General features: G+C 40.9%; 2 protein-coding genes across 8 annotated transcripts in view; one reads left to right on the top strand and one right to left on the bottom strand.

The window, feature by feature from the left end:
- The window catches only part of LOC119012684 (disheveled-associated activator of morphogenesis 1-like), a 50903-nt gene extending 31075 nt beyond the window's left edge, over nt 1–19828 (top strand). For 2 of the 5 annotated variants that reach the window (XM_037086711.1, XM_037086712.1), the window contains exons 3-26: nt 1508–1597; nt 6726–6797; nt 7247–7341; nt 7690–8023; nt 8107–8217; nt 8352–8455; nt 8746–8812; nt 8910–9027; nt 10030–10168; nt 10388–10446; nt 10542–10729; nt 11126–11440; nt 11523–11630; nt 12434–12463; nt 12776–12873; nt 12965–13049; nt 13937–14043; nt 14665–14753; nt 14888–15056; nt 15501–15608; nt 16101–16161; nt 16279–16410; nt 17676–17846; nt 18349–19828. In XM_037086711.1, the coding sequence (XP_036942606.1) occupies nt 1508–1597; nt 6726–6797; nt 7247–7341; nt 7690–8023; nt 8107–8217; nt 8352–8455; nt 8746–8812; nt 8910–9027; nt 10030–10168; nt 10388–10446; nt 10542–10729; nt 11126–11440; nt 11523–11630; nt 12434–12463; nt 12776–12873; nt 12965–13049; nt 13937–14043; nt 14665–14753; nt 14888–15056; nt 15501–15608; nt 16101–16161; nt 16279–16410; nt 17676–17846; nt 18349–18561 (3063 nt within the window). In that variant the 3' untranslated portion in view covers nt 18562–19828. The remainder of the gene's footprint in view (nt 1–1507; nt 1598–6725; nt 6798–7246; nt 7342–7689; nt 8024–8106; nt 8218–8351; nt 8456–8745; nt 8813–8909; nt 9028–10029; nt 10169–10387; nt 10447–10541; nt 10730–11125; nt 11441–11522; nt 11631–12433; nt 12464–12775; nt 12874–12964; nt 13050–13936; nt 14044–14664; nt 14754–14887; nt 15057–15500; nt 15609–16100; nt 16162–16278; nt 16411–17675; nt 17847–18348) is intronic. The other 3 variants (XM_037086713.1, XM_037086714.1, XM_037086715.1) reach the window with 3 other exon arrangements.
- A 232-nt stretch (nt 19829–20060) lies between these two features.
- LOC119012688 (trans-L-3-hydroxyproline dehydratase) lies at nt 20061–24578 on the bottom strand. Of its 3 annotated transcripts, none has more exons than XM_037086719.1 (6): nt 24462–24578; nt 23036–23520; nt 22720–22889; nt 21480–21602; nt 21106–21243; nt 20061–20792 (listed from the first exon to the last, which is right to left on the bottom strand). In XM_037086719.1, exons 2-6 carry the CDS (start codon nt 23511–23513, stop codon nt 20667–20669), a joined length of 1035 nt encoding a protein of 344 aa, XP_036942614.1. In that variant the 5' UTR covers nt 23514–23520; nt 24462–24578; the 3' UTR covers nt 20061–20666. The 3 variants fall into 3 exon arrangements, with proteins under 3 accessions (XP_036942614.1, XP_036942615.1, XP_036942616.1); XM_037086720.1 differs by having other exon boundaries at nt 24361–24495; XM_037086721.1 differs by lacking the exon at nt 24462–24578 and having other exon boundaries at nt 23145–23285.
- Between the last annotated feature and the right edge of the window lie 1107 nt (nt 24579–25685).

The raw sequence follows: 25685 nt of genomic DNA on the forward strand, positions 1-25685 counted from the left end.
TTCCTGGAAAAAAAGATTCATGTTGTGGAATAAGTTTGGGCCCACCTGCTCTGTTACGATCTATTAAACCCGACCTCTGAACTTGTGGTTAATTCGAAGAGTTTTCCAAAAACCTGTTAGGCAAGGTGAAGATCTTTTCCCCATCCTACATTCAGAAAGAAAGGATGAGCCACTCTCTTCACAATCAAACAGAACAACAAATCTGTTGCAACTTAAATAAGAAGCTGCTTATTATGATTGTAAGAATCAATAATGATAGTTGTCTTATTCTCTTTGCTAGTAAGTAACTGGACCCTAATTCATGAGATAAATCAATTGTCCGAACAACCATTTCAGACCTTTGATCATCGCACATATTGATTCATAAGGCTTTATTGCTTTAGCACAGAATGTCCTGGAGATAATAACACTGATGAGTAGTTGCCACAAAATATTTAGCAATCACACTGTTGGGTAAACCACATTAACTTCATCTCTGAAAATAGTTTAGAAGCTGTTTATAGGGACACTTTGTAACTTCTTTCACATTCCACAGGCAAACTGGCTAATTGTTATCATTGGTGATAGTATCATGATTGGATAACACAGATGTATCCTCAAAAGGCTCAGTCGTTCAAAGGCAAGGCTAAGTTCAACACTGACGGAAACACATGAAGGATATCATTGCATTGGCTCAGGAACACTTCATTAAACTGTTGTCAGTAAACAGCTAGTTAGCAAATGATTACTTCTTGTTCTTTATTTGTAAGAGTATGTTTAGACGACCCACTGTATTGTCTCCATGAGCTAAATTGCTTAAAAGCCTCCTCATGACTTTCACCATCTATTTCACATGAAGCTCATTTAGACCTGATCGTTTTTAATGGTTGGATGTGGATGCATCCCTATGCAATGATGTAAAATGCTGACATTACTGCATTTAGACACTGGCAGAAAGCTCCGTGGTATTTAGTCAACACTTCCCAGCAGCACCCTTCGTGTGCCTCTGTGAAATATCTGTTAATAAATCGTGACGCATGTTGTCTCCAGATGTTTGTTACCACATGTCGAGCGGGCAGACCACGCCTTCTCTTTCTCCCCCATTACTCACACGTCTGAAGCTTGAAAGACATCTGATTTGATTCAGAGTCCTATTGAATTACGGTGATATCCCACTGATCGTAAAGAGATTTAGCACAAACTCATCTTGAATTGAGAGCAGAGTTCTGGCGCAACTACTCCTGGCATTCTTAATGTTTTGGGGGGGAATCAGAATTGATTTATGGGGATATTTCTAGATTTGCTGATGGATTGATATCTTATGCAGCTTGTCTGTGAGCTATGTTTTTTGAGATTGATTCTCTATATCGCTTAGTATTGTATTCTTCTATAATATTATCCTCTTTGTATAGCAAATAAAGCATTGTGAAGACATTACAGAATTTTCCTCTTCCTTCAGTGTTCTCTCTTCTCCCTCTTCTCGCCAACATTTCTTAACCTTTACTGCTATTTTTACCTCCCTTTGCAGGATGAGCTTGACCTCACAGAGAAACACAGAGAAGCCATGTTTGCCCTGCCTGCAGAGAAGAAATGGCAAATCTACTGCAGCAAAAAGAAGGTAAAAGACTCTCACTGTGCATCATGTCAAACTCAACATCAGCCTCCACACACTTTCTGTCGACTTGCTGCTTTAACTGAAGAATATCCAAGCTGCCAAGTTTGTGTAATATCGTCCTAGATGCATGAAACTAAAACCCAGACCACAGAACCTTTCTGTTACTTATTTCTCGGCTCACAGCATGAGCCTGTTGTCTGTGGAATGCAGGTGATTGTTATTTTACATCTTTAATGTCAAGCTCATATAGCTGCATATGAGATGAAAGCACAAACATTATAATTCAGGTGGGGATTGATTATTTTTCCACAATGATCCTGACTCCTTTTTATTTATGTCTACATACTAAATGATTGTGCATATTTAAAGGCAGTCTTTCAGAATGCTGAAATGTTGAGGCTTCTGCCTGCGATAATTCAAGGCCCCACACCTTGAATTATGGGTAACAGCCACATTTTAGCGAAGGAGAAAGATGGAGAGCTTCAAAAGTCCAGCTCAGTTAGTCAGAGAGGAACATTTAGCAGATTTAAATGTATAGTACATTTACTTATGCAGACCAAGCAAACGATAGAGAACCTTTAGCAGTCAACATGCTCTCAACTCAGTACAGAGTGCCTGTAATGTACTGTAATGGAAGGCACATTAAATAACAAAAATACATCAACATTTCAAACATTAAACTCCAGTACCACCATGAGAACCATCTATTAAGTTTATTCCCCCAGCCTCATTTCTTAGTCACTTTCCTCAGCACTGTATTATAAGATCAGAGCTCCACTGCGGATTACTCACTTAAGTGGATGTTACACAAGGTAGATATAAAAATAGGGATATGTAGAGGGAGTAAGACAACGGCTAAATTCAGCCTGTTCCATCAGATAATCCAGTAACAGAGCAGGCAGTGTCAAGAATTATAAAGTACAATGTATCACAAGACTGAAATTTAAACCTAGTACCTTTGTTTCGTGTGACTCCAAAGACTGTAAGATTCTTGTGTCATTGTTTGGATATCCTGTCAATTCAAAAAGAAGAAAAAAATAATTCCGTTTCTCCTTTTAAGTTAACACACCTGTCCCATCAAAGCTTTCATGTAGCCATAACATGCTCTACCTCTCTGTGACAGTGTCATATTTCATTATGTCTTGTCGTGATGATGAAAGGGTCGTCAGCTGTTCCTCCATTCCCTTTATATGAGTCCCTCCTCTGCATGCAGGAAATCAAAAACGCCTGCTCTCGTTTAGATCAACTCAAGCTGAGCTTTCAAGCTCCTGCTGAATGTGCCCTTACATTTTTAGTGTATTTGCTATTTAGCAGTGTTACTCAAGGCCGTGGGTATGAGTGGAAAGGATATCCTGTCCGGACTAAAACACGGAGAGGCCATTAGATTTATTCATCTTTTCCTACATCCGGTTATAAACTGGAGGGGAGAAGTGGTGGGGTTTAGTGGATGGATAACAGTTTGTGTGTCCGTTCACGTTAAAGGTTGGCAGAAAAAAGCAGCAGAGGGAAGTGTAAAGATAATTCGCACATACAAAGTGTTGCACTGGTTGTGATTAGACTAATCAAATATGAGGGGGGTTTGTTTTAAATGTAGTTTTAAGAAAATCAAAATTAGTGCAATTGAATATTCGGTGCTTATCATCTTATTTACTTTTTGTTTTGTTTAAATAAAGATTTAAATTTAGATATGAATGAAAAACATCACCTGCCCTCATCACTCCTCATCCTCCAAGCTAACTGGCTTATTTGTAGCTTCATATACATAGACATGAAAGTAGTGTAGATCTTCTCATCTATCACTTAGGAAGTGAAGAAGTATATGTCTAGGGCTGCAGCTATTACTTTCATTACTGATTGATCTTGATATTATTTTAGATTTATTAATTAAGCATAATTGCATAATTAAGTGAAAAATCCTCATCACTATTTACCAGAGCTCAATGTGAAGTTTTCAAATTGCATCTTTTGTCCAACCAACAGTCTAAAACCCAAAGACTTCATTAACCATCATGAATAAAAATGACAAGCAGCAGATCCTTACATTTAACAAGCTGGGACCAGCAAATATTGACATTTTTGCTTGAAAATCACAGATAATAGAAAAGTTAGAAACAAATTTTCTGTTGATTGGCTTGATTGATCTACCAATTGCTGCAGCTTTACATCTTTCCAAAACTTTAAACTGTTTCTTTCTCCTTTTTTTGTTTGAAATCACAAGAGGCCTAAAGACAGACATCACAAGCCATTACTCCTTTTCATCTGGAAAGCCACTTTGTTAAAATATTGATACACTTTTGCTGGACAGAGTGTCCACTAGCCAGCAGCAGCAAGGCGAGTGACGGAAATGGAAACAGCATGGTCTATGCTCCCATTTCTTTGTGTCCCAATTAGTGACCTCCTTTGGAGAAGTCTCAGGGCCCAAAGTAACCTCATAAGGCATGAAAATAAACCCCAATATGTTGCTTTGCCTCTGCTCAGCTATATAGAGATCCTGCTGGGCTGTTTCAGTGTTAGTGCGAAGGCAGGAGAGGATTCAATGGAAACAAATCTATATGTGCTGTATCGACCTGCAGAACGGGGGAGGACGGAGAGACAGAAAGGCATCAATATTGCTGAGTTGGCAGCGGGCTCAGACAGATACAAACTCAGCATCTGAGTCCAGGGAGGAAGGGTGTGTGTGTCTGTGTGTGTGGAGAAAAGTGGAGAAGGAAGCTGTCGGTTGTCCAAGGCAAACAGGAAGGCTTCACTTCCACAGGTGCAGCTTTTGTGTGTGAGGCGAGAGGGGGATGATAAGAAGGAAGGTGGGGTCATTATCAGGGCGCGAGAGATGAGGGCGCTGTTTTTTCGCCAGCCGCTTCATGGCTGGGCCGGGAGGAGATAAGCCGGTGAAAGCAGCAAAGCTGTTTGGTTTGGCCAGGCACCTGAGCTGATGAAATCATGCTGCAGAGAATCAATCTTCTTCCTCCTTCTTGTCTGCTCTCTCTGAGGCTACATCATCTGCCAAGAAACAGATTTACTGATCTGGCTGTTAGCAGAGATGTTGCAGTTAGGTTTCAAATTTCATTAAAAAAAAGGAAAAAAACACTTTAATTTTTGAGAGGCCAGAGCTGTAACTTCTTTTAAGTCAACTGAGATTGATTCTTGTTTCTTAATGTGCCTTTGATCCTCTTGAATGTGGAAATAATAAATGGAACAGAAATACACTCTCTCATCATGACCCTAAATAAACTGGAGACATCCAAGCGTTTGAATAGTGCCAACTTCCGATGTGAAAGTTTAACTTTATAAGAGGCGAAAGGAAGCGGTCCCACCTCTGCGCCTGCTCCGCTAATGGACTGAACTTCTTCCAGCAGCCACTCGGTCAAGCTGGCACTGGTCTTCAGTGGAACAGCAGGATCAGACCTTCCCGTCGCTGCACGATCCCTGCGGACCAGCCAAGGCCCTTCAGTTTCTGACGGAGCGGCCAAGTCTCTGCACGCCGCTTTATTAACTGACGCCCAATTAGTTTCTGATGGTCACAGCTCACTTGTGCTTAATGGAGCGAGAGTTAAAATGAAAGCTGGGGGGCCCTTTTATGTACAAGCCAAGTTCATGGTCAAGTCATTTTCTCCTGAGTTAGACAATTAAATCATCTAAGAAATGTCTTGCAGTAATTTTTTTCCCCACTTGTAATGCACACAAACGTGCCTGTCAGGAGATTAATCTCAGGATAAATCAGGCCACGTCCTTAATCCACAGTTTTAACATTCATTTGCTAATCTCGAGATTTTCCCAAGCAGCTGTGCTCTCTTTTCTGCACTTCTCACCACTTCCTGAAACTCATTGAAGCGCTCAATGATAAAATGGGCTGGATATCTGTGTCGCCCTACTTTGAGTTTCTGCTCCATTTTCTGGCTTTTGGCTATTTATGCCTCAGACCGTCTGTTCGCCGTGTGTTTGTAGCTGTTTGTATGTTTCTTTAAAGTCAGTTGATGAAGTTCTCCATCTGGTTTGGAGTTGCACTTTGATGTATTCAAACATCTGTCATGAAGCAAACAATTTGGCTGCTAATGTAACTTTCTGGTGTATTTCATTCAAAACGACATTCTCTGTAACCTTCCAACATTCCAGTCACTCCCAGTTAATTTTCATAAGACAAACACACACATCTGACTCAACAACCTTAACCTAACATTAACTTATCGCAACTTCAGGGAGATTCCAAGAGTTTGGAAAATGTTTAATTATAACCGTTAAGTTTGGCAAAAAAAAACTAGAACTAGAACGTCACTCAGTAGAGTGAACACCACCGGCAAGGTCCAACAGTCTCCTTGAATGCATTCAAGCCAAATCCAACATCACATAAAACACATTTAAATCCATTAGATCCAGATTTTTTGCTTGGATCTGTATCACTCATGGATAACAGCCACCTGAATACACCTGATCTTTTTCATTTAGATCCATGTTTTATTTCCATCCAAGTTTCATGGAAATACATTCAGTGATTTTTGTGTAATCGTGCTGAAAGACCATCCAACCATCAAACAAGCAGACACAGATGAAAACATAGCCTCCGAGGCAAAAGTAAAAATACTTATTTTCACCGTAATCTGGTGTTTCATCATCCAAATTACTCAGGTCAAACAAACATCTGATTAATATTTGAAATCCAAGGACTTCCTTACCCAAAGTTAACATTATTCATTGATTGCTGTGGGTATAAAGTGTTTCTGTAAACTTTATTTTTGGCATTTGCATTTTAGAGTTCAAATTTAAATGTGATGACAAAGGCTAGAAATGTGGGTTAAGGTATCTTAAAGGTGCTTGATTTTTGAAGTACTCAAAGGAGATAATCTGTGAGTATGTTAAAAAACGAGGAGCATTCCAGGCATTCTGAAATGTTTTAGAGCCCTGATTAATACCTGGTGGTCCAAACATGTTGGCTTTTTAAGGACTGGCCTTTTTTAAAATTATTTAGCCATTTGTTAAGGCCTGGGTTGCCTCTGGGTCTTAAATATTTCTCTTCTACAGCTGTAAGAACCCTTTGTCTTCTCTTTTCTGTCAATATTATGTGACATTCAGTAAAAGAAAAGTCCACATTAATCACTGTACAATGTCATTCATTCTCTTTTATTCTCTGTTTTTTCAGGAACAAGAAGAAAACAAAAGTGCAACTAGTTGGCCAGAATTCTACATCGATCAGCTCAATTCAATGGCAGCTGTAAGTAATAACATGAACTTTATTTATTCTTTGGATGGAAAAGTTACAAAATATTTCTGGAAGAAACAGCATCTGTTGTTCTTCCTGAGATTATTTATTCTTCTTATTCAAGTGTCCTTAAAGCCGTCTGTGTGAAATATGTGATTCAGGGCGAGATAAATAAAGCTTGACTTGACAAGTTTAAACTGAATGAAGTTAATAGTGTGCCAACAAAAAAACATACACAGCAATTTTTTCTTTACTCTAATAGGAATGTGACAAAACAATGTAATTGAATTATACTGTACTATGATTGTTGCTGTCTGTTGCATACTGTATCTTCAATTTAACCCACAAACTTCATATTTTGGTAGAAAGAAACATGCTTTTTGCTGTTTCTTTCTCCTCTCTCCCTGCCTTACTGGAATTACTGTTTTCCGTTTAATATGGTTTTATTTTTTGTCGAACAGAGAAAGACGCTCCTCGCTCTGGAGAAAGAGGACGAGGAAGAGAGGAACAAAACCATAGAGAGCTTGAAGACGGCTCTGAGGACACAACCCATGAGGTGGACGAATCCTTCTCTCATCTCACTCTCTCGTCTTTTTGCTTCATCCCTGCTCTTTACGTAAAATGTCATCCATCATCGCGTCTCTTTTCATTTGACCTTCTGTCACCCTGTCCGTCAATCTTTTCCGCTCCTCACAGCAGTATGTAAATGAGTCCAGTCATAAAGGTCACTGCAGTGTTGGTTGAAGCTTCTTTATTGATGTGAATGTACTCTGAAAACGCAAATGTCCTGAGTTGCTTATTACTTGGGGTAGAGGGATAATTGCATCATCATTGAGCTTAACAAGTTAAAACTCATATGTGTTTGTCACTAAACTAATTTTCTCCTTGTGTGTTCTCCTCTCAGGTTCGTGACTCGCTTTATCGACCTTGACGGCCTGACGTGCATCCTGAACTTCCTGAAGAGCATGGACTACGAGACAACAGAGTCGCAGATCCACACGTCTCTCATCGGCTGCATCAAAGCGCTGATGAACAACTCGCAGGGCCGCGCCCATGTCCTCTCTCATTCCGAGAGCATCAACATTATCGCTCAGAGCCTGGCCACAGAGAACATCAAGACCAAGGTGGCGGTGTTGGAGATTATGGGCGCTGTGTGTCTGGTGCCTGGTGGGCACAAAAAAATCCTGGAGGCCATGCTGCACTACCAACGCTTCGCCTGCGAGAGGACACGGTTCCAGGTGAGCAAGTTGAGCTGTTGTATGACATTAGGACAGATAAAGTATTTTATATCTAACACCTGTGATGACCTGTTATCCCACAGACTCTTATAAATGATCTGGACCGGAGTACAGGGCGATACAGGGATGAGGTCAACCTGAAAACAGCCATCATGTCCTTCATAAACGCGGTGCTTAGTCAGGGTGCTGGAGAGGTGAGTTACAGACAGTTTTCACGCTTCCTTTAACACGGCAAGCTCATCATGTCCCCTATCCACTCATACAAGAGACTCTTTAAAATACTGTTCGAATCATTTTTTAAATCCTAATTTGTTTTCCTAAAATACAGACAAGTGTGGAATTCCGTATCCACCTACGATATGAGTTTCTCATGCTGGGGATCCAACCTGTGATCGATAAACTACGTTCTCATGAAAACTCCACATTAGACAGGTGAGATTGAACATGGAAAAAGTCTCTTTCCCAATCCAAAATGTAATTGGAGCTCTGAAAGAATTCACCTGCTTTGTTAATTAGAGAAATAAGGGACTAGTTTGGTCTCAGAAAATGGTCATCCGGATTTACAAATCTTATTTCAAATCTTTTTTTTTAATTTATGTGAAAACAACTTTTTCTTACCCAGAATACACAATAGCAAATAGTTAAATTTGAAGCAGTGTGTAGAAGTGCATCACATTTTCAGGCTGCCTCTCTAATCCAGCCTTTTCCTCTCACACTTTCAGGCATTTAGATTACTTTGAGATGCTGCGGAACGAGGATGAGCTGGCTTTGTCAAAACGTTTTGAGTCGGTAAGAAAACTTGATAGTATTCATGCATTATGTATGACTCTAAAATATTTGTATGAGATTTTCACATAGGCTGTTGTTTTACCTTTTTCTCCACCAGATACATATAGACACCAAAAGTGCCACCCAAGTTTTTGATCTCATCCGCAAGAAGATGAACCACACTGACGCATACCCGCACTTTATGTCTGTCCTGCATCACTGTCTCCTAATGCCACGTGAGTGCTTCTTTACATGAGTAATCACTGAAGACGATCTGCTTGTAATGTCTGCCACTAGGGGTCTCTCAATCAAAACAGTGAGGATGAAAGGTGTAGTCTAATGTCGTGGAGTAGCATGGGATCATGAGAATTACTGTCATCATTGTTGAATAACTCCCATTGTCAATGAAAATCAATCTATATGTCTACAAAATGTGCAAATTTAATTTAAAGTAATATTGAGTCACGTTCACCTACTTCTTTCCTCACTCTGGGACTACTACTACATACTACATACTTTCCTGGGAGGTATAGTGATTAAAAGACAACGGTAAATTAAAAACATAGTACATGTGAAACTATAATATAAAACTATAATGAGGCTTCAAAGAGAGTAGTAGTATTACTCCCACAAAATATTCAGAGCATCTGTACCTGCTGGTTTCTGGCCAAAAAGATAAGGATGTTGACTTTGTTCAGATTAGTCCACCCAGTAATTGGATAAGCACATTCCCAGCCAAACTGAACGCTCTGCTTACTCAGACTGCTGTCAGCTAATGTTTACTGTAATTTTTGCTGATTGCAACTAGCCAACTTTTCCCACGACAGCTGACCTGAAAACAAAGAGCCACCCAGCAGCCACAGTTGCTTTATTCTTTGATGCTCACCTTCAACTCTAAGTGGCTTTTCAACAAGTTACTTACCTGAGGCATTAAGAGTTTAATTAACTCTTCAGCCACACCTAGGGAGTGTTACACACTAGTGTTCATAAAATGCAAGCTTGTGATAACCAAAATAGTATCACTGTGAGGCCTTGAACACTTTATGAATGCAATTTGATAACCTGTATTTCTAGTGCCTCTTGTTGGCATAATTCAGTGTAACTTTTCAGTATCATTTACTTTGATTCCCAATGTGAATCCAACTTCAAACAGTGCTTTTTAATCTTAATCACTGATTAGAATTCTAAAGATCAAGATGGCAGGCTGATGGGGAAACTCTCTTTCTCTTTATCCTCAGATAAGAGGAGCGGCAACACGGTGCAGTACTGGCTGCTGCTGGATCGCATTGTCCAGCAGATGGTCTTACAGAATGACAAAGGTCACGACCCTGACGTCACACCACTGGAGAATTTTAACGTGAAGAACGTTGTCCGGATGTGAGTCCTCTGATTGCTCAACCACATGAATCAGTGCATGGAACAGATTACTCTGCTGCCAGATTGAAGAATGGAGAACAGTGTTTGTGTTCCTGTGGAGAAACCATGTGCTCACCAGTGTTGGCTTAAAAATAGCATTGCTTTTAAGTTCAGAAAAACAATGACTGGAGTTGTTCAGGCAGACACTGTAGGTCATTATGTGTGTCATCCTTTCTGCAGGCTGGTCAATGAAAATGAGGTCAAACAGTGGAAAGAGCAGGCGGAGAAAATGAGAAAAGGTTTGTTAAACTATGAATTGGTTACGTGAAATAGATTAAGCTTGTGAGAGGTCGTTGCAAATAAAAATCAATACCGCTGTGACTTGCCATCACAGAGCACCACGAGTTGCAGCAGAAGTTCGATAAGAAGGAGCGTGAATGTGACGCAAAGACGCAGGAGAAAGAGGACATGATGCAGACGCTCAACAAAATGAAAGAGAAGCTGGAGAAGGAGAGCACTGAGCACAAGAATGTCAAACAGCAAGTGGCCGAACTCACGGTCCGACTGCATGAACTCAGCACAGTACGTTGCCCTTTATGTGCACTTGGTCGCTTTATGATAAGCTTGAAATGCTCTGCAATAAAGTATACAAACCCTGGTGGTTGAGTTCACACAAGAGCTGTTTATAATCATCCCACCATCAGGAGTGACTCTTCAAATGTCAAAATACCCCGCAGCTGCAAAAATAGAAACCATTTAACACATTTGTCTCTAAATGTCTAAATTTATGTTATTGTTACATACATGTAAAAGTTACGCTTATTAATATGTCACCACAATATGTTACCAATCAATGAAATAAGAAGGCCTTTTTTGTATGATTAAATTACAAGAATGAAAAAATTAAAAAGAACAAATTTATACCTAACACTGAAAAAGTGATGTGATGAAACTCTCCCTGATGTTCCTCTTTACCAGCAGAGACAAGCAGCTGTTGTTCCTGGCGGCCCTCCCCTCGCCCCCGGTCCCCCCGGTGGCCCTGTGCCTCCTCCACCCATGCCAGGTTTTGCTGGTATGTGCCCACCTCCCCCGCCTCCTCCTCCTGGGGGCATGATGCCCCCTCCACCTCCTCCTCCCCCTCCTCCAGGTGGTCCCCCACCTCCTCCAGGGCGCCCACCCATCGGGGGTATCCCTCCCCCACCTGGTGCGCCTCTAGGACCATCCCTGAAGAAGAAGAACATTCCCCAGCCATCCAACGCTCTCAAATCCTTCAACTGGGCCAAGTTAGCTGAGGTGAGAACTGTAACTGGGAGCTGGATAGACTGTGTTCATGATTTGTGTTGAACTATTAACTGACATGTTCTCCAATGCTCAGAATAAACTGGAGGGAACTGTATGGATGGATGTGGACGACGCCAAGGTTTTCAAAATCCTTGATCTGGATGACATTGAGAAGACCTTCTCAGCCTATCAGAGACAGCAGGTACTGAGCATGATGCAGCTCACCTCGCCAACCCACATGTCGTCATCTAGTGTCAGAGAGGGACGGTAGTTGGGGGCTCAGCTTGCTTGCATTTTCAAAAAATTGTTCCTGTTTGGCATCTTTTGAATTCTCAAGCACAGTTGGAGAAATGAGAAGGTTAAATAATTTGTAAGAGGGAGAAATTGCAGGGCGAGTTTTGAGGGTTCATTAGATGCACAACTCTCCTGCTTGAATCATCTTAAACACCTTCTAATATTTGACTGAAATGCTATTTTTTGCCATTTTCTTCTTTTGGTTTTGATCATTTTGCCAAATGTGACTGAAAAAATGCATGAGTGAGCTGCTCTGAATCACCTCTACTTTCCTCAGTTTACAATTCATGTAGTTATCATTTCTTCTTAATCAGTAGTCTTTGTAGTTGTACAGAGAGGAATGAGCATGTCTCTTCAAAGTTCAACATGTCAGCAGACACTTATGTTTCTACTCATATACGACCTTCAGCATGTCCAACAGACAAGACGTAAAAAAGAGATTGTTAATGAACTAACTGGAACGCAAATACAACAAGTAGACACACCCAACAAATTTCCTATATGCACAGCATGTGAACTATAAGCACGTATCGATCAAACTCTCACCTCACTGCTGCTCACTCCATCACTGATGGATCCATTGTCATTTAAGTGCTGAATAAGCTTCGATTCATTTTGCTGTTTGTTTTTTTTAATGGGCTGCGATCACGTAACTGCTTTACTTATTCTAATGAGTGCTTACATCTTCCCTGCTTCTTGCCTGCATTTTAGGACTTCTTTACGATCAATAACAGCAAACAGGTGAGTGCACTTACGGTACAGTCAGTATACAGTTTGAAGTTTTGTCGGTCCTCGTGGATTCAATCAGACTTCATTTATGTGTTTTATGTCGTGTCTTGAGCATTTTGTTCAGAGAGTCGGTTGAATTGACTTGTGTGTCGTGTTTGCATGAATATGTTACCGTTTCAAACCCTCTTCACACCGTATTCTCTCTTGATTGGTATTTAGGGGTGTGTGTCATATTCATTGTCGTGTGGGTGACTTAATAAAACTAACCTTTGCACATTAAAATAGCCCGTTGTACTCTGACCTCTTTGTCACTTTTCCTCACAGAAAGAGGCAGAGGACGACACGCTGAGCTCTAAAAAAGTCAAGGAGCTGTCAGTCATCGACGGCCGTCGAGCTCAAAACTGCAACATCCTCCTCTCGCGGTGGGTTTACTTCAGCATCATTACAAACACAGCTGACACTTGACAGGTTATGATATGTATTTTTCATGCTCTCATCTGTTGTGTGCTGCAGGCTGAAGCTTTCAAACGAAGAGATCAAGAGAGCCATTCTAACGATGGATGAACAGGAAGACCTTCCTAAAGACATGCTGGAGCAGGTAAGTCACCAGGTTCCCAGCATGAAGCAGAAGCAGCAGCTCTCATGCATTCTGTTTATACGCACCAGTTGGTTTTCTCCAGTAAGCTGATTATTTCTAAAAAGCATTTAAAGAAGAAACCTGGTTACTGTAATTGGAGGAAGGGATCAGTGAAACCTTCCCACGTAGATTTTCTCTTGGAGATCTGATTTCTTGGCACAATTATCCAGGTAACCAGGTTTCTAATCAACCTTTTACATATTGATTAATTAATTAATTAATTAATTAATTAAAATGAATAAATAAAAATACCTAAACAAAGGAAACTATTATTGTGTTGTATTGTTACAATTTAAAGTGGTACCTGGACCCTACATTTCCTTAAATGACTGACTTCCTGTGCCAAGTGTCACTAAACATTATAGTAATTGTTAATTTAGTATACCCTAATAAGATTCAAAGTGCTTTGCATGACAAAATAAGGAAGGTCAAAGGCTAAATAAGTCTTTCTACAACTAAAGACTGTTTGCAGCATTTGTTAACAGATAAATCAGAGAGCAATGTGACACTTTTCCTTTTAAAATCCAGGCCTTCAAAATAAGTTACAGGTTAGAGGAGAAACACCCTGATGTATTCAGAAAAAGCATTTCAGACATTCAAGAATCAAATTTCATTTCACTTTTGTGTAGCAAATGGAATCTTTTCCCTTCACTGTCAAGTGAAAAAATGTTTTTAGGACCCTTTAAAAAAGAATGTGTCCTAGGTGACACCCATTGTGTTGGAAATCTGATTACAGTGTATTTTGCTCAGGAAAAAATATGTTGCGTGTCGTGTCATGTTAGCAGAGCTTCTGCCCTGTTCATCTACCAGAATGATGCAGATGAATTAGTTTTTTCTTTGGCCATCAGCTGCTGAAGTTTGTCCCTGAGAAGAGCGATGTTGATCTTCTGGAGGAGCATAAACATGAGCTCGACCGGATGGCAAAACCCGACCGCTTCCTCTACGAGATGAGCAGGTACTTAACTTTCATTTACCTTTTTATTTCTGTATTAAACAGGTACTACAGTCAGACCTGACAGCTTCAGGCCATTGTTTCTCTGCAGATCAGATCTGCAGAAAAACAATGGCCATTGTTCACATTTTAGTCCAGGCAGATAACTGAAATGACACATGGGTTTGTACTGAGCAGGAAAAAATAGCTGCCTGTGGTGATTGGAGTCGGTAATGTAATAACAGTATTTGTGTTGCAGTTTTGTAAACAAATCACTCTTAATATCAAAGCAACAACGGAAAACAAAAAGATCATTTTTGTGATGATTTATTTTAGCTTGGCAGATTTTTGTCGTTTGAGTTTACAGAGTCCAACATGGACTGGAGTACAGATGTCACTGTGGCCTTCATTAGCTGCAGAGTTGGTGGTTTATAGGCTGAAATCTAAAATGCTGCCAAAAATAAGCTTCATTACCACAACTGAAACTTTACATATGCCATTTAAATAAGCACATAGGCGGCTTGCTCAAGCACAAAGTCTGTGTTTGTGGCTTTTGTCTTAATGTCTGGGTTTCCCTGTTTATAATCTATTATTTTTTGTCTATTTTTGTCCTCCTCTGACACACATTTTCCATCCCCTGTACAGAATAAACCACTACCAGCAGAGGCTGCAGTCTTTATACTTCAAAAAGAAGTTTGCAGAGAGGATAGCCGAGATGAAACCCAAAGTTGAAGGTGGGAAAAGTCTCATAACTCAAATATATTATGTTTTTTTTGTTTTCATTTTTACTAAGGAAAACCTTCTTTGGTGTCATCGTCTATACCATCTTATATTTGGAGATTTTTACTTATTGTATTTGTTGTCTTAGCTCTGACCAAGGCTTCTAAGGAGATCTTACACAGCAAAAACCTGAAGCAGCTGTTGGAGGTGGTGCTGGCCTTTGGAAACTTCATGAACAAGGGTCAGAGGGGGAACGCTTACGGCTTCAAGGTGTCTTCACTCAACAAGATCGCTGATACCAAATCCAGCATCGACAAGTGAGAACATTTCTCTGTTTTAACATCAAAACTTGGCCTGAAATCTATAAAAATCACATCTGGAGCAGAGAATGAGATATAGTTGAACTCCACATTAGACTTCCAATGCTCCATTGGTTAGTTGTCAGCTATTAAATTAATCACTACCTATTTTGATAATCTATAAATGTGTTTGAGTTTTTTAAAGGAAATTAAGGTCTCTGATTCCAGCTTCTTAAATGTGTTTTTTTCAGATGTCTTTACTCCTCTGTGTCATTAAACAAATTATCTTTGGGTTGTGGACAAAACAAGACTTCTTGGGCTTTTAGAAACACTTTTGAACTTTTTATAGATCTAAAAACTAATCAATGTAGAGAAAATAGTTTACAATGAAAATAACCATTCACTGCAGTCATACAGTATGTATTGGCCATTTGTTCACTCAGCTTGTCCCTGTGTTTGCAGAAACATCACTCTGCTGCACTACCTGATTACTATTCTGGAGAAGAAATACCCCAAAGTCCTGATGTTCCAGGAAGATCTGCAGAGTATCTCAGAGGCAGCCAAAGTCAAGTAGGTGACGCTCGACATCCACCTGCTTCTCTCGTTTGCTTCCCATTTTGTATTAGTCTGACTCACCGGAAGTAGACTGTAGGCTTTCTCCTCCCTTCTGCTATCTGCGTGTTACCATTTATAAAATCCATGTCGCTACAGGAAACAACAACTTCTCCAAGCCAGCAACCTACACGCTGAAAATAACCCTAACCTGGTTGCTAATGGTACAAACCTAAGCAAGCCAGCAGCTGTAACATCTGTTTTGTCTGTGGGGATTTAGCCATTTTAATGCCAGGGCTCACCTCCCTTAATACAAAACAGGTTCCACTGATAGTATTTTTTAGGGACAGCCTTGCTGCATCCTGGATTTAGTGACGTGCTAGGCACAAGATGAGCATTTCCCTCTATATCTGAATGAGAACTGGTACATTAAGACCTTTCTACAGAGCTGACACAGTGCTTTTCTATGTGTGATGAATTTTATATTGAACCATCGTTTTTTTTTTGCAGCATGACTGAGCTGGAAAAAGATATCAACAACCTGCGCAGCGGCTTGAAAAGTGTGGAGAGTGTGAGTCACAAAGATCTATGAGATAATCCATGTTACATACTGCTCAGTCTGTTACACTATGTTTAGCACAGAGCTCTTCTTTAATTTTTTTCCTTCCCGGATCATTTTCACCCGCAGGAGCTGGAGTACCAGAAGAAGCGACCGCAGGAGCTGGGCGACAAGTACGTGTCGGTGGTGAGTCAGTTCATCACCGTGGCCAGCTTCAGCTTCTCCGACGTGGAGGACTCTCTCACCGAGGCCAAGGAGCTGGTGAGTGGGACGGCGCCACTGTCACTTGTAGACACAGATGCTGAAAGTTTGTGTCCCATTTCCTCCCGGTGCAGCTGTTTCTACACGGCTTATTGACCTCATCAGTCACCTTTGGAGGAAAGCTAACAGCAGGAGGGAAGTGTTTCAGCTTCCCGCAGCAGCACTGCTGACGCTTTATTAGTCAGCCTGCTGGATGTGTGCAGGGCGAGGGGAGCCAGGATATTACTTTACACCGATATGTTGGGCATCGTCTGGACATCAGCAGTGATTGCAGCTACAGACCTTGCATATTACTTTGCAGGTGTTTTTTTTTTTTTTTTTTTTTTTTACTTTTAATTTTAGTGTGCGTTGATCTTCAATGAGAAAAAAGTCTGGATTTTGCTGCCATTTTAAGAGAAATTGGCTTTTTACTGCCAGAAACTTGAGCATGTTCACCTCTCGAGGGAGAGCTTGACACTCTGAGGGTAAATTTATGTGTCTGTCCACATTTATTGGTGCAAGATGATACAAGTTTTTATCTTGAGCATGGTTTTTGCCCTACTGTGTGTGTGTGTGTGTGTGTGTGTGTGTGAGACTACCTTGACCCAAGTGCTTACCTGGTCACATGGCAATCATTAGTTCCTGTGAATCATTTACAGTGTCCTACAGTTAAATATTTGAGAGTGTTTACAGTGGTCCTCTGTACTCATGATTGGGGAACAGAGGAACATGGTGACCCTTTTAAGCAGCTCCCTGCATCTGGTTTGTTAGTGAGTGTGTTAGCATATAATAAAACAGCTGCAGCATAACAGGATGTAAAGATAAAGTTAGATTTTAGGTATTACTGTCATGCATTAGGACAATCATATCCCTCAACAAAGAACTATTAATTAGAGTGCTAAATGCGTCTTTGCTCCTCCTGGTAGAGGTTTGCATTTTATGGACAGAGCTGCAGTTAACATACACATCTCAGAAGGTACATGGTCTCAGCGGGATCTCACATCTGGATGTTCTCCTTCTTAACTTACTGTGAAAAAGACTCCACAAACACGTTGCCTTAATTTGGGCTCTGGCTCCACTCTCTAGCCTTGGCTGTAATCAGTAGCCGGTCAGATCTGGGTTAACACAGGCTTCAAAGCCCGACTACTGGTACCCTGCTCTTATTTCAAAGAGCTGGGATCTAACGAGTCTCCTGTAAAACAGTCAAAGACGGAGTAAAACATGGTTCTGCTGTGTCCTGCTGTAAATCTAATCCCTGTGTGCCCCCTTCTCTTTGGTTCCCACAGTTCCTGAGGGCAGTAAAGCACTTCGGCGAGGATGCCAGCAAGATGCAGCCAGATGAGTTCTTTGGCATCTTCGACCAATTCCTGCAGTCGTTCTCCGAGGCTCAGCAGGAGAACGAGAACATGCGGAAACGCAAAGAGGAAGAGGAGCGCCGAGCCAAAATGGAAGCTCAGGTATATGATTGCTCCCCTTTTCCATATAGTTATCAACCAACGGAACGAGTCATCAGATGACACTAACAGTGTGTATGTGTGTGACAACGACTATAAGGTAAAAGTAACAATGCAGTGGGTGTGTACACTGAAAGCTATTTGTTGGTGAATAGATGCCACAACTCCTCTAGACCAAACAGCCTGACAGAAAAAAGAAAAAAAGTGGAATTTGGTTTTGTAATAATGAAATTGTTCAATAGTATTCACTCGATAAATTCATTAACCTAGATCATCATGTATCATCAATAAATGAAAAAGCGTACCAGTAGCGTTAAGATTGAGGATTGGCATTGCTAATTTTGTTGCCTTTGGACAGAGCTGGGCCAGCTGCGTCCCAATGTTTTTAGTTTTTATGCTAAGCTAACCAACTAAAGCTTCAGATTTATTACAGACATTAAAGTGGTATCAAATCAGTCATTTAAATCATGGCACAATACAATCATCCTTATTTCTTTCTCCCCAGCTGAAAGAGCAGAGGGAGAAGGAGCGAAAGGCCCGGAAAGCGAAAGCAAACGGGGAGGAAGACGGCGGCGAGTTTGACGACTTGGTGTCAGCGCTGCGATCGGGCGAGGTCTTCGACAAGGACCTGTCCAAGATGAAACGCAACCGCAAGCGCATCAACAACCAGACCACAGACTCGAGCAGAGAGCGACCAGTCACAAAGCTCAACTTCTAAGCGGGGCTGAGGTCATCGTCCTCGCTCCCCTCCTGCTCATCATTAGTTTCCCTTTGGGTCGGACTGACATGGCCACATTCCTCTGCACCCTCCTCCATTCCCACCCAGCTCAGCTTCATCACTGCAAAGCCACACGCAGCACAACATGTTTTGGACATTTCATCCTCGGAGATTTTGATGTTAAAACGGAGCTGAAGCCAAAAGTTGATACTATTGACCAAATAAGATAATTACCCCGCTGGAGGATCGGTTTGGTCTAATGTGTTGAGAAGTTAATAGTGCAGGTGCAGAACGTTTTTTTCCCCGCTGGAGAAAATTTTCCCTCCAGGTGTACGAGATGCTCGCGGTCGTTTGATAGGAACCGCTCTGTGCTGTTTTTGTAAGTCAGAATCTATGCACAGAGAGAAGTGTGCAGCTAGCAGACTCCTTCAGGGCTTGACGCTCGATCCAAACAGGAAGATGATTCCATGAAAAAAACACAAAGGGGCCATTTTGTACGGACTGATTTCATAGAACGAGAGGGGCTGCTTTCACACGCCTGAAACTGTCCAAGAGAGACCAAATCTGAACGTCCTCTTGACGCTGCCGTTCTCTTGCAGGCAGAAACGCCACAGGACTGATGTGGTTGCAACTGCGAGCTGAGAAGCAGAGGTTTCTTTTCTATTCATCATTATTGACGTGCAGAATTTATATATCTGATCACTGTATGTTTTATTTTCCTGTTAAGAGCTGGCCTTAACTCTGTTGACTTTAATTGTTCAGTTGGTACTCTCAAAAGGCCTGGGCCTAATCTGCAATTTCTCAACAAGTGTGGACACTCATGTGTGTCATAGATTACATATATCTATATATAAGGTTGCGTGCTTGTTACACATGCACATATAAATTCATAATTACTATGCTAAATGCCATTTAAACCATACACAATCGATGCAATACACGTGTTCCTCTCTGAAGGGAGTGCCCTCCTTTAAGTTTTTATTCAGTAGATAAAATATGTCGTCTGTGCACTTGCTGGATTCACATGGCAAAAAATATTTAAAGAATAAACAAAAAAAAGAAAGAAAAGCCTGATTGAAGACTCTGTGTGAGCCACATGTGATGTTTTCATTCTTGTAGCAAACATCACACGTGGACATGAAACCGCTGATTTGAATTTGTCCCTCAGCTGCCGTGTGAATCCATCCAGCACCTCCATTGGACTTTTATAATTTAAATATTGCCTTCCATTGTACAATGACCTGATGATAATAAATGGGAGAAAACAGTTGTGAGTTTTTGAGGCGCGCCGTGTTCAGCATTTACTTCAGGTCAAAATATATTAGTAAAAACTAGTAAAAAGAAGCAGCGGACACAGAAAAGGTGGAAGAATCTGTTTTGGTTTTGATTCAAGACCCTGATAGCAGCCAGGCTCACAGCTCCATCTTGTGGTCAGTGAATGCAGTTGATCAGAATTCGTGACCTCCATCCAGACTGCCATACATTTAACACAAATCAAAGAAATTCTCACATTGTAATCAGCAAATATTCACACGCAAGACAATTCTCATGTTGGCAAAACAGATTTAAACTTACATTAGAAACATGAAATCAAAACCTGAATGAGCAAAGACAATCTTTTTTTTTTCACAGGTTTAATAGCTCAACCTTTCATCATTACATATTTGAAGTTAAACGTCTCAATGCAAAAACAGTCTAGATTTGTCTTTGCCTTGAAGTACCCACATTTTCTGTGCAATAATATGTTTTTCTATGTGTTTTACTTTGTGATTAACTATGCAAATGTGTTATTTGAGGACAAGGTAATTAGTTTAACCAAGGTTAGTCCACATGAATGGGTAATGATTTAGGGTTAGGGTTATGATGAAACTCAGCTATTTGTTAAAGCACGTTTTTAACTTAAAATAACAGCTTCAAATCATGTTGATGGTACAGTGTCTTGTAATAGAGTGAATGGTGTCTCTAAATCAGGCTATAATCAGCTCTTACAAAGAAAACCGACAGACATCTTCTCTGCTTTCTCTGTAACACAGTTATTACGTATCAAACACTGTTCTTGGCGAGCTCAGAGATATTTATGCAGAGCGAAAACCTGTAATTGAGGCTCACTTCAGCAGGAAACCGTGTGTCAGGTTGTCGTCCGCCTCCTGCACGAAGCGAGAGACTCCGGTATAAAAAGCTCTGCCAGCGACTTCCACCACCACAGCCTTGAAGTCGCCACACTTGGTCTCCTGAGTCGAAACACAAAAAGAGAATCGCGAACAAACATCTGTGAAAAAGTTTGTACATTGACAAGTGAAAAGGATACTCTCAACACAATCTTATCTGTTGAAGACAGCAATGACTGATTTCACTTGAGAGACATGAAATAAACACAACAGACTCTCAGAACAACTACAACTGTCTCGTAGCAACTATTAACATTATTATGTTATTATATTGGCAAGAACCAGATTTTAAATTTAAGTCAACACACTTCATTTAATAAGTGAGTTTCTAAGCCGACACATCAACAGTGAATCAGAAAGAAGAAAACTCAGGTACCTCGACAGCTTTCCCTGTGAACAGCGATCCGGTGGCTCCACTCTGAAACGTCCTGGTCTGGTTCAGCTGGATGAGACCTTTGTGATACTGAAGAGCCACTCGAGCTGTAACTCCAGAACCAGTCGGGCTTCGGTCGACCTGAGAGCACGTTTAAACCCGTCTAAGTCCGATACAGATCTGACCTTTTTTTTGCCCCTTTTTACTTATTGTTCTTCAAACAATTTCCACCTCACTGATTCATGCAGCAGCTCTGTTTTCATTTTAAGGATTTGTAATTCTTCTCTCAACCAATAATGACAAATACTGTTACAACACAAAAGTTTAGGTCAATTTCTTTTCTCTTCATGAAAAAAATGTTCTCCCCATTAAGATACCTGAGCCTCTGCGAACACACAGACGTTGGCGGTGGGATCTGTGGAATAATTGTCGTTGCCATCGGTGAGGATGGTGCCGTAGAGGAAGGCCAGATCATCACTGGTTGGATGGTGCAACTTCACCTGCGGAAAAACATGTCAAAGAAACTGCTTAAACAATGTGGCCAAAATATATATGGACAACTCTTTACATAGTTCTGAAAATTTTTTTCATCCTCAGCAGCCGACATGAGAGTCATACCTCACTGTTGAGGATGTTATAGCAGCATTCAATAAGCACTCATGTGTGTAATGTTCAGTTGTCTACTTACTTTTGGCCATGAAGTGGATTTAAGTAACACCAAACTGTGATTTCATGTGGTGCCAAAATGTCCAGACCTCCACTGTTTTTTAACCTATACTATCAAGTATCCTTTAGTGTATTTTATTTTTAAAAGTTCAGTGTGTAGGATTTATATCTATTAGTAGTAGTTAGTAAATGTAAAAATATATCACAAAATATATCAACTAAGAATTTCAGCGTTTTTGTTCCAACTAACAATTATTTTCACAATTAATCGATTAATTGTTAGTCAGAGCCCAAGGACTTTGAAAAACATGGAAAAAGAATTTGGGTTTTTTTGTCCAATCAATGATCAACAAAAGCAGCAAATCCTTCCATTTAAGAAGCTGGAACCAGCAAATAATTCACATTTCTGCTCAAAAAAAGACTTCAAACTAATTATCAACTTATTTTCTTTCTCATCAGTTAGTCATCGCAGCTGGACGACAGAGTGAGCTGACCCTTTTCCGCAGAGCCTGTGATGTTGTACCACCATGTTTCTACAGCAGCCCTGAATGGACAAACCAAGTACTAACTCCTGAGAGAGTCTTTTTAGTAGTCACTGTAGGGGGAGACTGAGACGAGGGGTGTTCAGTTGGTTGCAATCTACAACCTCACCACTAGATGTCACTAATCCTACACACTGGAATAACAAGCCCACTAGCACTGTCAAGTATCTTTTATTTATGATGGTTAGTACTCACGGTAGACAACTTCAAATTGTGAATTCAAAAGCGCTGTCACTATTTGAATGTTGGATTAGAATTGTTACATTACCTATTAGAGATAAATGCTTTAAATTACTGTTAGATTCCATCTGGCTTCCATATCCATCTTCACAACAATCATCATTGTCTCTAATGTAGCCAGGTAATCTGCATCTGCACTGATTCAACACTGGTTGTGAACTTTTTTAACCTGAGATTTGACAGCATTCGTCACCGCTGTGGCTACGTCCACCAGATCCCGAGTCCTGGACTTGGTCACGTCGAGGCCGAACCTCTGGGCGTCTACAAAGGCGTAGAAGGCTCCTCCGTAGCTGATGTCGACCGTCACGTCGCCAAAACCTTCCACTGTCACCATCACATCTGTGGGAAAAGCCATTTTGTTACAAAAAAAACCTGAGAAAAGTTGTGAGCAGGGCCACTCTGAAGGGGCAGGACACCAGGTGATCTGGGTTGTGGGGGGCCTCTGAAGATCACTTTGTCACTATCAGTGTTTCTGAGTGTTCTACCTGTGGCAAACGCAAACGCTGGCACACTGAGAAACCTCACTCCTCCTGTTTTACCGCCAGAGTACTCGACAAACGCCTTCACCAGACCGCAGGGGCAGTGTATGTTCACCTGGGTCTCCGGCGACTTTGGTTCTTTCACCAGCTTGTAGTCGACGGCGAAGCGTCCCAGTGCGATGACGGCGTGTCCACACATGGTGCTGTAGCCTTCGTTGTGCATGAACAGCACCCCCAGATCGGCCTCAGGCAACTCGCTGTCCACGATCAGGGCCCCGTACATGTCATAGTGTCCCCGCGGCTCGTACATGAGCGCCCTCCTGAGGTGGTCCAGATGTTCCCGGACGTAACGGCGCTTGGAAAGCACGCTGTCACCTTTGACCTCCGGGTAGCCACTGAGGATGACCCGCAGAGGCTCTCCGCCCGTGTGCATGTCGACCACCGAGAGCTCGTCTCCCTCATGAGGTGGAAGCCGAGTCTCCATCTCTGTGCTGATGTAAAATACAGATTGAAAAATATAAAAAAACATGCGCTTTAAGTCCAAACACAGACCAATCTATTGACATAATATGTCAATTACAATGTGTAAAATCTGTCTTCTTAGAGGTTTCCAGATTAAGGAACATGCATCTAGTTGACAGGTTATTAGGTACACTAGATGCTAATGCAGTCTAGTCTGTATTAGGAGGGGATATAATACCAATTTTCAGCCATCTTCTGGTTCATTCTTTTATTCGGGGGGCCTTGCAGAAATGCAGACTTCCGGAGACGCAACGTTGAGAGTGAAATGTACGAGAAATAGCTAAGTAATGCAATGCTAATGTAGTAAATGGCAAAAATCCCCCAAGATGTAATGATACTAATCTGTTTATTCTACATCCAAGGAAGCCAAATGGTCATCCTGCCGAGGAGTCACTGGAGATGGGCAAGGAAGCAAGTGGCGAGGGAGGAAACGAGGAAATGTGTTATAAATGAAATGCCCCCCACCCCGTCCCGTCATGTGCTTCCTCATGTGATTTTTAATGCACTTTACATAAGAAACCCGTCTGTTGCTCGTTTATCCCCCCACACACCTTTGCCTAAACTTGACGAGGTGTGTCCTCTCAATAAAAGACATCAGAAAGAGAGCACATTAGCTTTTGCTTTATTTATCAACTTTCTTATCTTAAGAAGAGGAAATCGTGTCATTGTAGGCGAGTACTGAAGATAATGATCATATATTTCGACTTGTGCATTTGCCTTGTTGCTTGTTTTTTTATAGTCATATATATATTTTAGAAAATTATTTTCCAAACATATTTCAAGCTCATGGACTTTGAAACAAACTTTACCCCGTCGAGTTTTTGAACAGGATCGAGTATCAAACACGCAGCTGCTTCTATCCAAAGACATGATGTGTCCTCTCATGAAGTAAAGATTTATATAAGTTTACCCGATTGTAGCTCTGCAGTCTTCAGTCCTCTCACACTCCCCGTGCACAGTGTTTCCACTATGCAATGTCGTTAAAAAAGTTATAAATAACAAAGCGAGAGACAGAGAGAGACAGAGTGCCACCTGGCGGTCTGGATGCTGCACAGCACGAAACACTCAATTTACTGTAAATGCATTATTTATTTTTCAGTCCACATTTTGTGGAGTGAAAGCCACTATTTGCAGACCGTTGAAGCTGCTTTACGGAGTGGAAAGACATTTATAATTTACGAGTTATTATTTCCATATCAGCACTGATGATTAACTGTGACAGGGAGAACAGTCAGTGCTTTGTTTCCCCCTCAACAACCCACCGTGTCTCCTGTTTGTTATCGGACAACTGAATAAAAAATTAATCAAATTGAGGGCAATTGAAAACATCTCTTCTTTGTGTTGGCGTTATTTTCCTCTGTACCTGTAAACAACCGTTCACATTCACAAACAGCTGCTCTGACTCTGGATCAACAAAAACACACATGTGGAAAGACAAAACAGTCAGTTTTTCAGTGCTTGTTTTTGCTCCATGTGAGGACCGACCATCGTGTTGCGTAACAGAGGAGACAAAAACAACAGATGGTGAGCAGGCAATCGTTTTTTTCACTATTCATTTCACTGTTGACAGGTTCCCCTTGGATGCATGCGAGGTCATTCATATATCTCAAATGAAACAGATTCAGCTTTACATGCTTACGTTCTTATAGTCACACAGAAAAAAAATAATAAGAAAAAAATCCAGAACTTAAAAATGTAACCATGCTGTTTGCTCATGTGTGTCTTTTTTTATATATATCCAAAAAACAGAAGAAAACAAAAGTTTATATCATCAAGAAGTCAGGTCATTTAGATTTGCATAGCGGTGTTTAGTGACCCACCTAAGAACACAAACAGCATCTCTGATAAATCATACAAGTAGACAAAGATAAAATCACTGAAACAAATACTGAAGTTCACTTAAATATACCTGAGCAAGAGAAAAAGTAAGTTTCCTGCGATGACCTGTTAAGATATTCACGCAAACCTTTCACAGGAAAATGATGAGTAACAATAAAAATCTATAACTAAACCGCCGTTTATTGTAGTTCTTCCTATCCCTATCGTACATGCATGTAAATAAAGCTCAAAGTGTCTAAACTGAACTTAAAAAGGAATGCATACTTTCTATTACAAAACATGTGCTCAGTAACCG

Source organism: Acanthopagrus latus, chromosome 22 (assembly GCF_904848185.1).
Source record: "Acanthopagrus latus isolate v.2019 chromosome 22, fAcaLat1.1, whole genome shotgun sequence".
Lineage (NCBI taxonomy): Eukaryota > Metazoa > Chordata > Actinopteri > Spariformes > Sparidae > Acanthopagrus > Acanthopagrus latus.

Coding starts and splice junctions, on each gene's coding strand:
- LOC119012688 (XM_037086719.1), bottom strand. CDS start 23,513: ATGGAGACTCGGCTTCCACCTCATGAGGGAGACGAGCTCTCGGTGGTC. Junction 22,890..23,035: donor AGCGTTTGCGTTTGCCACAG/GTAGAACACTCA, acceptor CTTTTCCCACAG/ATGTGATGGTGACAGTGGAA. Junction 21,603..22,719: donor CGAATGCTGTCAAATCTCAG/GTTAAAAAAGTT, acceptor GTTTTTCCGCAG/GTGAAGTTGCACCATCCAAC.